This window comes from Chinchilla lanigera, unplaced genomic scaffold (genome assembly GCF_000276665.1).
Source record: "Chinchilla lanigera isolate Chin_1 unplaced genomic scaffold, ChiLan1.0 scaffold00026, whole genome shotgun sequence".
Taxonomy (NCBI): Eukaryota; Metazoa; Chordata; class Mammalia; order Rodentia; family Chinchillidae; genus Chinchilla; species Chinchilla lanigera.
Window position 1 is genome coordinate 13,695,593 of NW_004955427.1, and position 13,598 is coordinate 13,709,190.

General features: G+C 38.8%; 1 protein-coding gene across 1 annotated transcript in view; it reads left to right on the forward strand.

Moving 5' to 3' along the window:
- Positions 1 to 13,598, forward strand: part of Sidt1 (SID1 transmembrane family, member 1) — a gene marked incomplete at its 5' end in the record, with an annotated part of 98,768 nt that overhangs the window by 46,377 nt on the left and 38,793 nt on the right. Inside the window, 5 exon segments of the mRNA XM_005386616.2 lie at positions 3,086 to 3,187; positions 3,961 to 4,044; positions 5,585 to 5,672; positions 6,931 to 7,002; positions 7,983 to 8,076. Coding sequence (XP_005386673.2) covers positions 3,086 to 3,187; positions 3,961 to 4,044; positions 5,585 to 5,672; positions 6,931 to 7,002; positions 7,983 to 8,076 — 440 coding nt within the window.

Sequence of the window (13,598 nt, forward strand, 5' to 3'; positions counted from 1 at the left end):
TATGTCCGAAGTACAGCATTAGACTGTATCAGCTGCTAGGGACACAGAGTGAGGATGAGAGACACAACTTCTGTCACTATGGACCTGACAGGACGGGGCAGGGGGACAGGGACTGGAAGGGGGATGAGACAGATATACAAATAATTGAACTGAAAATACAATAAAAATAAGATAGAGTTTAATTCCTACAAGGTTATTGATGGGTTCAATTTAGTTTTTCCCATTTTAAGGAAAGAACAGGAATGCTGACAAGCATTAGGAGAATTAGCTATTTTTGATGTGCTCTTCTTTAAACCATATTCATAAACAGAATAAATACATAACAATAACGTTAATTACTTCAGGCCATTTCTCTGGTAACATTCTAGTTACCTTTATTTTTTCCTTCATAGCTTTTGAAAGATAAGGTCTATACAATAACAAGTTTAAAACAGGGTTTTTTAAATATTTAGTATAAATTATCCATAAGCTATAAAACGACTTTGGTAATAATGATCACCTCATTTTTTTGTTTTGGATATAATAAAATTGTATTAAAATATTACTAACCAAGCTAGCCATGATGGTGCACACATATAATCCCAGCACTTGGGAAGCTGAGGCAGAAAGACTGCCATGAGTGTGAGGCCAGTCTTGGCTACATAAGTTAGCCTGACCTGCATAGTGAGACGTTGTCTCAAAATACCAAAAAAAAAAAGAACTTGTTGTAAGCCTGCTGAGTCACTGATATGCAGGCAAATACTCAAATGCATCTCTGAAAGTAAGCCTGGTTTGTAGTGTCCCCCCATTCTCGTGGTGTAAATACTTCCACCATGGCAGATTTCAGGCTGCTAATGTGATGTCATAGAACAGAGTTGGGAAGTGACCGGCAAATCAGCTCCCCTACATCTGTATGAACCAACTCCCACACATCCTTTAAGAGTTCAGGGCCCCTTGGCCATGAAGCCTCTGCAGGGCATTTGTATGGCCACCCCATGTGGAAGGGGGAGGCAGGTCAGAATCTGTTGCCCTTAACACATATTAACCACTTAAAGTAATATTAGAAACTACTGGTGATTAGCTGCAATGGGAGATACCTAGAAGAAGGGGGAACAACTTGTACTCTGACTTGGGGAAGATACCAGACTATTGTCCTGTATAGAGCTATAATACATATATAGTATATGTTGTAGCCACCATACCATGTAATAGAAGTGCTGGTAGCCTAAAAATTAGTAATAATTACATGTTAAGGTTTCTTTTTATTGCAAAAATTATTTAAATATTAAATCATAAATAACCCCCAAACTAGAATGTAACCCCCAAACTAGAATGAAACATAATTAGAGCAAACTAATAAACAAAACACAAAGTCTTTGATAGCTGTAAAAGTCTTACTTATTCTTAACGGTTCCCACTTTGGCCTGTAGATTATATGCTTTTTGATTACAAGCAAGCTATGCTGTTCCTACAAACTCGTCTGAATGAGTGCATGTTCTCAGACAACCTACATCAACCACTGTCGGGCTCTACTCCTGTGGATCAAAGCAGGGTGCAAAACTGACTGGTTACACAGCAGGTAGTCAGGACCCACGTGGTGATTTTTAGCCTGAATTGCAGTCACTGCTTTGCATTATTTTTTGCTTTTTCCTAGTAAAATTGGATTATTAAGTAATAGGTAAAAAACACTGATTTGCAATTTATGGTAATTTAGAGATAAACCAGGTTAATCACACTTTGGTCTATTAATAAGGATTTAGTACATGTCAGCTGCTTGCACAAAGCCATTTCCTATCATTCATTACATATGTATATTTTATATATATGATGTATATGTAATATATATGATGCACATGTCATCATTGTAATGATGACATTACTAACAGTAATCACAGAACATAATGTTCTTGAATGGCAAAGCATGGGTCTCCTGAGAACCAGGAACACCTCTTGGAAATTCTAGACTCCTCACTTTTTGAAGATCCCTGTATTATGAGTATCTGAATCAAGCTCTAAAATGAAGCGGGTTCTTAGGGGTGCCGCCATCTGTTATGTGGCAGGAATAGACTTCCAAACAGCAGCTTGAGATGAATCTTGAGATGATTTTTCTCCCCCACCAAAAACCTTTAGATTATTGAAAAAACATTCTATTTTTATTAACCTAGTTCTCAAAACAGGATTAGTGAAGGGGATGTTAGAATACAAACTTAAATTTTAATGTCTTTGCCTCTCTTCTAAAGTGATAGGTTTATTAGAGTCCTAGAATATGAAACTTGTTTTGATTGGTTTTCTCAAAATGTGAATCATACCTCTGACATTCTCAACCAGTTATCATTACTGAGCATAATTCCCCTTTCTTCATGGTTAGTAACATGTTCAAAGCTTAAGAGTTAGTACATTTTGCCAATAGATTAGTAATCTAGCTACAGGTAAATAGTATAATAACCTCTTTCTATTAGAAATGTTTCCTAATTCCAATAATACTTCAAAAGTTACCTTTAAAGATTTTTCAACCTGCCCAGAACTGTAAGCATATTTCAAGAGCTGGGTATAAGGCTTTGAATCTGAATGTCTTCTTAATATAGCCCAACCAGGAAATAGATCCTCTAGCAAAAGGTCTAGGGGATGGACTGGTCTGGCCCTAATTATTGTCTGTGGGAAGGTGGCCAAAATTCTTGAAGAACAGGCTTTTCTACTTTTCAAGGTAGAGCTTCGTATTTCACAGTAATCACTCAGAAATAGTATGGTCTCATTTTACATCCCAGGTGTCTCTCATTCAAAGGCAGGGAGGAAGTCTTCCTTAGTAGGAAAAGGAATGAAATACAGTAAAGTTTCCCTTTAGAAAAAGACATGGTATGACCATAAAGTCAAATGGCTACTTTGTTTTACTCACCGTCTCCCTAATGTCTGTCCCGGAGTCCTAGGGCAGAGCAGTTAGTTGCCCAATACGTATGAGATGAATGGCCGACTGAAATAACAGATTCGTGTCTGAACTTTGTGCCTAACAGGAAAGAAAGCAATCCTGTTCATGTGAAAATGGCTTGAGTTCATAATCCATAAACATTTCTTATAATAAAAAATTATAACTTTTTTTTCTTATTCTCAGTTTTTTCTATACAAGTTTCCCAAAGATGTGGACTCGGTTATCATTAAAGTGGTGTCTGAAATGGCTTACCCATGTTCCGTTGTTTCAGTCCAGAACATCATGGTGAGTGCTGGTGCTTTTCAACCTGCTAATACAGAGTAGTATGTTATCCCAGAGTAAACGAAAGGGAGGCGTGTCATGCTTTCACTATGTGTCTCCCCCCAAACTACTACATAATGACAGTAGTATCTTGTGCACCTGAGTGGACAGTGCATGTTTGCAGACTGATTTAGGGAGATAAAGAATAGTTGACCCCTTACCAAGTAAAGGAAAGAAGGAAGAAAGGAAGGGAAGAAGGGAAGGAGAGAGGATGGATCATGATAAGGAGCAAAGAAAATCAATTCCACAAGAAAAATAGAAACCTACTGTTTGTTGTGTTTTAAAATTTCTTTTTTTTTTTTTTTGGTTTTTCTCCAGTACCGGGAACTGAACTCACGACCTTGTGCTTGCCAGGCAGGCGCTTTGCCGCTGAGCTAAATCCCCAGCCCCTGTTTTAAAATTTCTATTGTACCACTAAGTTCTTTCTGCCCCGCCAGGTGTTAACAACAAATGGGAAAGACGTTGTACACTCAAAGACTGTCTTTTCATAGTTCACCTCAATGTAGAGTGATCTTGGCTTTACAGGACTTTGACTTTGACTTGGGAGGACAAGGCACCAAGTTCTAGGCAGACTATTTCATGAGTGTTCCGGGTTGAGGGGACTTTTCATGGTTTCTGGTGTAGTAAAGCCTCCCCTGCTCTGTGATCTACAGGTCTGTGTGGGCAGGCCCAGACGGAACCTGCGTGTAATGTGACATTAATGATGCTTTCTTTTTTCTCCCTCATGAATGCTGCAGTGCCCAGTGTACGATCTTGACCACAATGTGGAATTCAATGGTGTCTACCAGTCCATGACCAAGAAAGCTGCCATCACACTACAGGTAAATCGTTGATTCTGTGGTCACTACTGTCAAGGACAATGCTCAGTGGATAGTCGGTTTACCACTGGACCGGCATCCAGAATAGGTGGTCATCTACTATGTATCTTGATTCTTTTTCTATTATGATGGTTAAAAATGAAGATTTCTGGGCCTGGAATCAAAGCCTGGCGATGGAGAACAATGCCGTTCTGCCAAGTACTCTCCCGATGGGGATTCTTGGAAACACATGATGAAGTGGGACATATGTTTGACAGTTTCCTTAGAGAGGTATGAGCAGAACATTCCAATCTACCCAATGGAGGGTGCCCGTTTAGGGTGAAATTTATGAGACCTACTTAACATGGTTAAATGTATTCTAATAATTTTTACCAGAAACTGTCACCAAAAGATGACTTCAAGTGTGGACAGATTGACAGGTTCAGAGGGATATAGGTCATATTTTTATTTGTAACTAGATTATTATTTTAATGGTAGTTAAGTAGCAAAAATGTTCATGCACTATATCAGCATGTTTTCAGACACTCTATTCTTTGGGTGGTACTCAAGGAACCTGGGACTTCATCTGTTCTCCACAGTAAGGTGCTATTACTCATTGAATAACATGAAAAGAATGAGAAGAAGTTAATTATAATTTAGACCTAAGTCACACCTAAAAACTTCTAATCGTCAAGTCAATGTCAAGGATCTCAGATTTGATTTCCCAAATATCTGCTCTTGTTTTTAGTATTTATTTCTTCCATAACATCTCAGCATTATGCGGTCCCAAGTAAAACAGAGTAGAAAAATAACTGTAATAGTGACCCTCAAACTTTACATCACCCAGGACACTATATTAATAAAGGACAAAGTGTATCAGTGCAGGTGTACTTTGGATGTATTTGACAAGGAATTCTTACTTTTCTTTTGGGTCCATGTTGTAGTCTTGGGCCTTTTTCTCAGTGGGCTAAACATACCAGAAATTCATGAATAACTTTTTTAAAGTTGGGATTGTAAAACTATTATGTATCTTAACGGCTGTCTTGTCAACCATGCTCCATTCATGGACAAAGAAACTAGAATACAGATAAGCAGAGACAGAAAATCAAAGCCAGGCACATAACTCAGGTCTCCTGACTTGTGTCCTTTGCCTCCCTAACTGCATTATTTATTTAACTGCTGACTGCATTATTTTAAGAAAGTTGTTCATCATTATATTTTAAAAATAAAAACAGAACAATATACAAGTATTAATTATTAAACAGAGGCCACTGACATTATTGTTTATATAGCTCCTACTACAGTTCTAAGCACTTGTGTGAAAACAAATAGATTGAACTCATAACAGTGTATCTGTTTACTTTAATTTCTGGGATGTAACAATTACTGTGGAAAATCTGGAAGGTCATGAGTATGTGACAGTCCTTTCTAAGGTGTTAGAGGGCCAGGGTAAGCTCTACTTTTCTCTTCTTTCCTTTCTTTTTATCCCCAACCCCACGGACTTTGTCTCTTCTTCTGCTGTCTTTCTTACCTGCCCGTCACAAGGTTGTTATGTCTCACACAGAAGAAGGATTTTCCCGGCGAGCAGTTCTTTGTGGTGTTTGTGATAAAACCTGAAGATTACGCCTGCGGAGGATCATTCTTCATCCAGGGTAAGAGACAATGAAGGATACTTGGAAGAGAAGCCAAATGCTTGTCTTTAGTTCTCATTAAGGGTCCATCAGCAGTAACGTGGCAAGGTAGTCTGAAAGACATTTAACAAAGTGAAAGGTAGAAAATAATAGATCTAAAGGTGTTTTTTATACTACAAAATAACAGTACCGTTCAACTTTTTTGAAGTGTTATACTCTCTCATACCGCAGAAAGTAAATTCTCACAATTTGCTCTTCACTTAACAAAATACTTGCACCTGAGAAGTAAAGACCTCACACAGTGGGTCAATGTTCATTTTCTAAGTTCAGTTTCCTAAGATAAAGCCACTTATTAATTAGGAGTCATCATTTCCACAAGCTTGTATGAGGAAAATGTAGAGCTCATCATTCCAATTGCCAAAATGTACTCGAGTTGTTTTTTTTGTTTGTTTTTGGGTTTTCTCCAGTACCAGGAACCGAACTCACGACCTTGCGCTTGCCAGGCAGGCGCTTTGCCGCTGAGCTAAATCCCCAGCCCTCCAATTGCCAAAATGATACCTCATAAGACTGTAAGAAAGGCAGGTGTAATGACTTATCCCAAAGATAAAGGATTATGTGAATCTCAGAGACAGTACAGATAGTTATGGAAGACTATCCAGTACTACTTTGGGAGTAAAATGAACTGTCAGTTGAATCACAGCCCACTTGTTGAAGATGCATGTGTCAGTTTCACAGAGGGTGTTTACTGTTAAGCGTAACACAGTCCCCTTGTTGTATAGGTGAAATTTCTGCTAGTGCACTCTTTAATCTCTTAAGTCTATAGCTCTGGAGTTTTACCAGTGCCCAATGTCCTACAAATCCTTTGATTTCTATGTGAGGAAAAAATAAATTTCCATTGGCTAGAAAAAAATGCAAGCTAAAAGAAGATGCAGCTTTTTATTGTTGCATCTGTTTCTTCAGATGTCTGTAGGTATCAGATGCTCCTCTCCTCAGTGGAGAAGGGAGGCTGCAGTCTCATTTCCTTTGCATCTGAACTACCAAAATGCACCTGAAAAAAGGCCAAGATGAGAATCTTAACCCAGTGGGAGATTATATGCATGGGAGGCTTGGAAGGGGAGATTTTGCTTCCAGTTCTTGTAAAAATAAAATTCCACAACCAGAATAATTCTGGACATGTTTGAACATCTATTATCAAGAGAGGATAAGAATCTAGTATCTGATCTCATGTGCCTTGCACCTTGATTTTTGTTATTGTTGTTGTTGTTTTGATTTTTACTAGAAAATGAAAATCAGACCTGGAATCTACAGCGAGCAAAGAACCTCAGAGTAACCATCGTTCCTTCCATCAAAGGTCGGTGCTGCCCATAGAGATTCCTGTGTCAGGAAAGCTCTCACATAATGCATTCCAGGAAAGCTCTCACATAATGCATTACTAATGTTATCCAGAGGAATCATTATAAGAAAACAAAAACGTATTTACCTGTGAGACAGAAGAATCAGAACACTTTGTTAAATACCTCCCAAAGGAGAAAGGAACTCAATTCTAGATTTGTATACACCAGTCCCTTCCTAACTTCCACTGGGGAATCATTATTGCAAAAGGCAGCTGCTTATGGCTTGTGTCCAGGTGACCTTGCACAGCTTTGCTGCTCTGAATGAAAATTTCTTGGGACTTAAGAATGGGTGTGATAGCCATGTTTATAGCAGCACAATTTGTAATAGCTAAATCTTGGAAACAACTCAAGTGCCCATTAACCAAGGAATGGATAAAAAAGATGTGGTCTTTTTATAAAACGGAGCACTACTCAGCCATAAAGAAGGATAAACTGGAGACTTACAGGTGAATGGATGCAACTTGGGGCCATACTCATAAGTGAAATAAAATAGATTCACATATGTAAAAATCATATTGTCTCCTAGTGCGAGAAGCTGAAAGAGTAAATAAGATCCAAAATGTACAATAGACATTGTAAAATGGGAAGAAACTATATATATATATATATATATATATATAGGGAGAGAGAGAGAGAGAGAGTTAAAATAGTTATACTAGTTTCTCTTAGTTCATTGAAAAGAGAAGTTTATGCTAATATTGTTTGGACAATTTGATGCCAATATTTTGTACTCTGAGTAACTAATTTAAAGATAACAATATGCAATGTATTAACCATTGTTACCCTCCTATTATCTTGTTATGAGATTTTGGGGGTTTTTTCTCCTTAAAAAAAATAAGAATGGGTGTGATGGAGGTGGGCTGTTTCATCTGTCCTGTCCCAAGCAAAATCCTCTTTCTCTGGAGGACAGCCTGACCAAAGTTGTTTCTCTCTTCAGGATCTGTTTATGTGAAATCCAGTCTTTTCAGTGTCTTCATCTTTTTGTCCTTCTACGTGGGATGCCTGCTTGTTGTGTTTGTTCATTACGTGAGGTAAGTCAAAAGTCTCGAGAACTGTGAACCTTCTTTGCCTTACTCTGTAATGATAACAGCATAGGCTTTTGAGCTATTTTGGCTCTGATTAAAGATACCTCTGTCTCTAACTGTGACCTTGGGCAAACTACTCAACCTTCTGTGCTTCAGGCTTCTCATCTGTAAAATGAGATAATAATCTACGTCATAGAGTAATATAACTTACAGTGTTCATGTAAATGTCATGGCCATAATAAATGCTGATACAGTGTTTGTTATTTTCATCGTTAATGAAAACTCAACAAAAAGGCAACTTGTATAATTTTCAGACCAGAAAACACTCACTGTAAATCCTATAGACTATGGGAAATGATCAGTTCTTCTACATAGGGAGATTTAGGAACAGCTTTGAACATTCTGTCAAGAAAAGTAAATTTAATGCCTAAAATAAATCATAAGGTACAATAAACAGCAGAATAATATGATTTGATGCCACATTATCAGGTGCTTTTCTACTTCTGTAGCATCAATTTCCCAGTAAAATGCCCTGTGTGGGGGATATGGAGAAAATTGTGCTAGAATTGGATCAAGGAAATTTTCCTTCCCAAATTTTGGAGCCCCCATTAAAACAGTCAGTCTCTGTCTTTCTGCAAGGCTGACCCTTGGGAATTTCATTCTTTGTTCTGCTCTCTGTGAGCTCCAAAGGAATGGCAGGAGGTTTGCAATAAACAAATGTTCTTTCTTCTCTTGAACATGTTAAGAAAACAAAGCCACCATCTGCAGAAGGATCTCTCTACCACTTCAGTGATACTGTGATCTCAGTGATACGGATCTATTTCTGATTCCAAAAACAACAACTTCCTTCTGTGACCTATGTGAAGCTTTTGAATTGAAATAACTTCCTTCAAACATCCCACAGCTACCACTAGCCAAATGTGGGAGAATTTTAGCACCAAAATCATTAAGAATAATGAAATATAAACCACTCAAATAAAATAGAAATCCATGGATCTGTACTTATAAAGAAAAGAAGGAAAGACCTAACCACCTCTAGCTATGTATCTAGTAAATGCAAAAAATTTACTAAAACAGGTACCCATTAGAGAAAGGTGCCACTAGCAAAGACCGTCAATAAAAGGGAGAACTTTTCCCACAGCAGAAGACTCAGAGCTGATTGGTAAATACACAGAGAGTGCTGCAGTTGGAAAATCATTTGTTGCAAATATCCTAGTAAAGACTAGATCAGGTTAAGAATCATCAGTGGCTGCTAAATCAGGAGAAGGAGGAATCAGATGTGCATCAAGATGTCTGCGTGGTCTTAAAGTACATCCTCACAAACTGGGTAGTAGTTCTAAGAAAAAACAATAACAATAATTGTGTCAATAAGCTCTCCCACTGCTGAATAGAAATATCTGATACCCACAATTTAAAAAGGAAAATGTTTGTTTGGCTCACGGTTTCAGAGAGTTCAGTCCGTGATTAGCTGGCTCTGTGGCAGAAGCATCATGGTGGAAGGGTATGGCAGAGGAAAGCTGCTCTGTTTACGGCAGCCAGGAAGCAGAGCAGAGGAATAGTATCAGAAAGGAAGGGATGAAGGACCAGATATAGACCCTAGGTCACACCTGTATGGCCCATTCAGAAAAATCCATAAGTGTGCTTTACTAGTTGCCTGGGTGGTCACAAGTCAATCCAGTTGACAGTCCACTTTAACTGTCACAATACCTGTACAGTAAAGAAATCAAACACATTGGCTGGGTGATCAAAATTAGTATCACCAGGGCCAGGTGTGGTGGCACACGACTGTAATCCCAGCATTTGGGAGGCTGAGGCAGGAGGATCATTGTGAGTTTGAGACCCGCCTGGGCTACAAAGTGAGTGCAAGGCCAGCCTGAACTGCATAATGAGACCTTGTCTCAAAAAGACCAAAAAAAAAAAAAAAAAATTAGTATCACCAAAGGGAAGGTGAACACTATGCAGCACATTAAGAAAGACACAGCTGTATTTATGCAGCATTCTAGATATGTATATTTTTAATCATGTTTTAAGGTACAAAATATGTCATAAAAGACAAAGAAAGTATATGGGAGTGTTCTAGGTTAAAAGGCACTAAGGAGATATGACAACTAAAGACAACATCTGATCTCAGACTGGAACTCAATCCAGAAGAAAAATATGCTATAAAGGACATTATTGGTCCAATTGACAAGTTGAAATAGAGTGTGTTACATAAGGACATCATTCCATTGTTAAATTGCTGAATTTGATGCTTGTAGTTATGTAAAGCAATATCCCTATTCTGGAAATATTTAGGTGTAAAAGTCTACAACATATGTAACTTACTTTCAAATGATACAGCAAAAATTTGTAGCTAGATAGATTATGTGTGCGTGGGAAAAGAATAATAAAAGCAGATGGGATAATAGGGTAACAAGTGAATCTAGGTAAAGGATATATGGATGCTCTATGTTCTTATTCTCAAAACTTCTTTGTAAATTTGAAATTATTTTCAAATAAAAGTTAAAAACATCCAGGTATGATGTCACACACCTGTAACCCCAGCACTCAGGAGACAAAGGCAAAAGGATTGTGAGTTCTGTGTATCCTGAACTACACAATGAAATTCTGTCTCAAATAAAGTAAAAACAAAAACTTAGGGATACAGGCAAATTTTATACCTGGAAAGTATATACATTAACTGAGTATTAGTTCAATTACTTTTATCAGATCATAGTCACTAACATTTAAGAAATACATGCTCTGGGACTGGGGATATAGCTCAGTGAAACAGCACCTGCCTGGTAAGCACAAGGTTCTGAGTTCAATTCCCTGCACAGAAAGGAAGAAAGAAGGAAAACAAGAAAAAAAGGGGGGGAGAAAGGAAAGAGGGGGGGGGGAAAGAGAGAAAAAGAAAGAAAAAGAAAGAAAGAAAGAAAGAAAGAAAGAAAGAAAGAAAGAAAGAAAGAAAAAGAAAGAAAAAGAAAGAAAGAAAGAAAGAAAGAAAGAAAGAAAGAAAGAAAGAAAGAAAGAAAAAGAAAGAAAGAAAGAAAGAAAAGGAAAAGAAAAGAGAGAAAGGTCTGCTCTGTGCAAAGCAGTGTGCTGGACCCTCTAAACAGATGATCTCATCTGGTGCTCCTAATGGTGGGATACTACTTGCTGTGGGTTGTGCCTGAATGTCCCCCCCAAAGCCTCATGTAGTCATGGGACAGGCTTCTAGAGTTTATGATTGATTCATGGGTATGAGTGCTATACCTGCCCCAGGGAAGGTAGTTTGCATATAATGTAAGGGAGGAAAAAAGGCTGCCTGCTGTGCTCCTCCCCTTGTGCTCTTGTTGCTTTTGCTGTCTTCCGCCATCATGAACTGTTGCCCTCAGCTATGTGCCACCCTGCCTTGGAGCCAGCCAAATATGGAGTGAAACCTCCACAAACTGTGAACTAAATAAACCTTTCCTTCCTTAATTCTGGGTGTCAGGTGTTTTGTCTCAGCAACGAGAGAAAAGTAATCCAAGACAGTACTATTATCATCATGTGACAATTAAGAACACTGAAGCACAGAGAGGTTAAACAATTTGACGAAGAATTCACAACTAGCAAGTGAAGGAACTAGGCAGCTTGGCTCCTGATCTAGGTCTTAAGCAGGCTGATCAGGATGAATCTGCTCAGGGTCCATGAGGAAAGTCAGTCCTGACCAAGGATTGCAACCAAATATTGGGCATTCCAGCAAGGATAAAATTTTAAAAGGCCCCCAAAAGTTTCCACTTTTGCCTCAAAGGAGGCCCAATATCATGGAAAAGAAGTTCCTCTCTTCTGCCTTTCTTAGGAAGACTGCACTCTTGGCGTTTTAGCTTTTTAGGAAACAGGATTACTTCTCATGAGTCACCTAGCATGCATAGTCAACACACAGACAAAAACCTGAGAGCTGATTATCAGTCTCTCTCAAGTTGTTATTCAGCCAACTGAAGTGAGCGCCGTTTTCGAAAGTTGTGGTTTAAAGCTCTGTTGAACTTCTAGTTGCAAATTATATTGCTACAGTCAAATGCCCAAGCATAGACTCCTTCCAGATACAGACAAACTGAAAATAGAAACCTGGAGACATAAGGACCATTTGGCATTCTAAGTAGAGGATTAGACTAAGGAAAAATGCTAATTGGGGAACTCTCCTTTCATTGAACTAAGTGAAACAAAGTTTTCTACACAACCATCGGAAACCAGTTCTCTCGGTGTAATACCACTACTATACCACATTAACAGTCCGTGTAGGATTTATGGTATATATTATTCAACCAGGATGAAAAACATTGCTAAGAAAAATGGCCTTTGCCCTAGGAAAGCTAAAAATCCAAATTCTTCTTATGCCATGTTCACCTGAACCTAAATACCATTCCTTTCCATCCCCAGTCCTTCCAAGATGTATTGATTGAGCTCCTACAATGAATCTGCAGACCCCAGGGTCAAGACTGCACATGTACCTTTCCAACAGCTTGCCAGACGCTAAGTCCAGACTGCCCAACCCTGAGTGCTCATCCTTCCCTTTGATTCTTATTTTCCTTACCCATTGTCACAGTGGGGCTTCTCAGCCATAAAAACTCCAGGAGCGTACGGCAACAAATATTTAAGCTTGCTCACAAATCTGTGGGTGAGCTAGAAACCTGCAGCAGCTCAGAGGCTTCTGTGGGATGTGGTCACAGAATGTGATCTGCTGGCAGGTCAGCTGAGAGCTGGGTGTTCTAGACTGGCCAAGCTGCACTTGGCTGTCATTGTCCGGCAGGCTAGCTTGGGATTATTACCTCTCAACAAGAGAAGCAGAACGGTACAAGCCTCCTTCGGATATAGGTTCAGAAGTGCGTCTTACCCTGCTAGAGTAGAAATAAGTCATGAAGGCAGTCCAGATCCGGAGATAAAGATATACACTGCACCTTTTGATTAACAAAGTACAACCACTTTGCAGTTACCCAGCACAGTTCTCATTTCCTGTTTATTTGTTCACTGGATACTGCCTGCTTCACCCCAGCTTTGTAAAATCACTGAATTCCTCTAATGAGGAACAGTTTCAAAAGCTAAAGCAAACAGGTATAGAATCCTTTAATGCAACTACATAATACAAGCACATCATCTCCTATAATAGGTCCGTATAATTGCTTGGTGGTCAGTATCACTAAAATTGTTAAGAAATTTCACCACAGCCTCTTTTGCCAGCTAGAACAGACAAGTCAAATCATCACTGCTGTCTTTAGTGACATGCTTTGGTTTATTGAGCAAATATTTAGTTACTGTTTTCTTTGTCCTAGAACAGTGACGGCGAACATTTTAGAGATCAAGTGCCCACACTGCAAGCCCAAACCCACTTATTTATCATAAAGTGCCAATGCTGCATTTAAACCTGAATATTGAGGTTTTAGCTTAGAAAAAAAACTGTTATCTGATAAGCATCCGTTGGAGCAAATTGGCTAGTGTGCCAACAGAGAGGTCTCCACATGCTCACTGCAGCACCCATGCCATGGATTGCCACCACTGTCCTAGAGGCTAAAGATCTAGATCCCTGGATT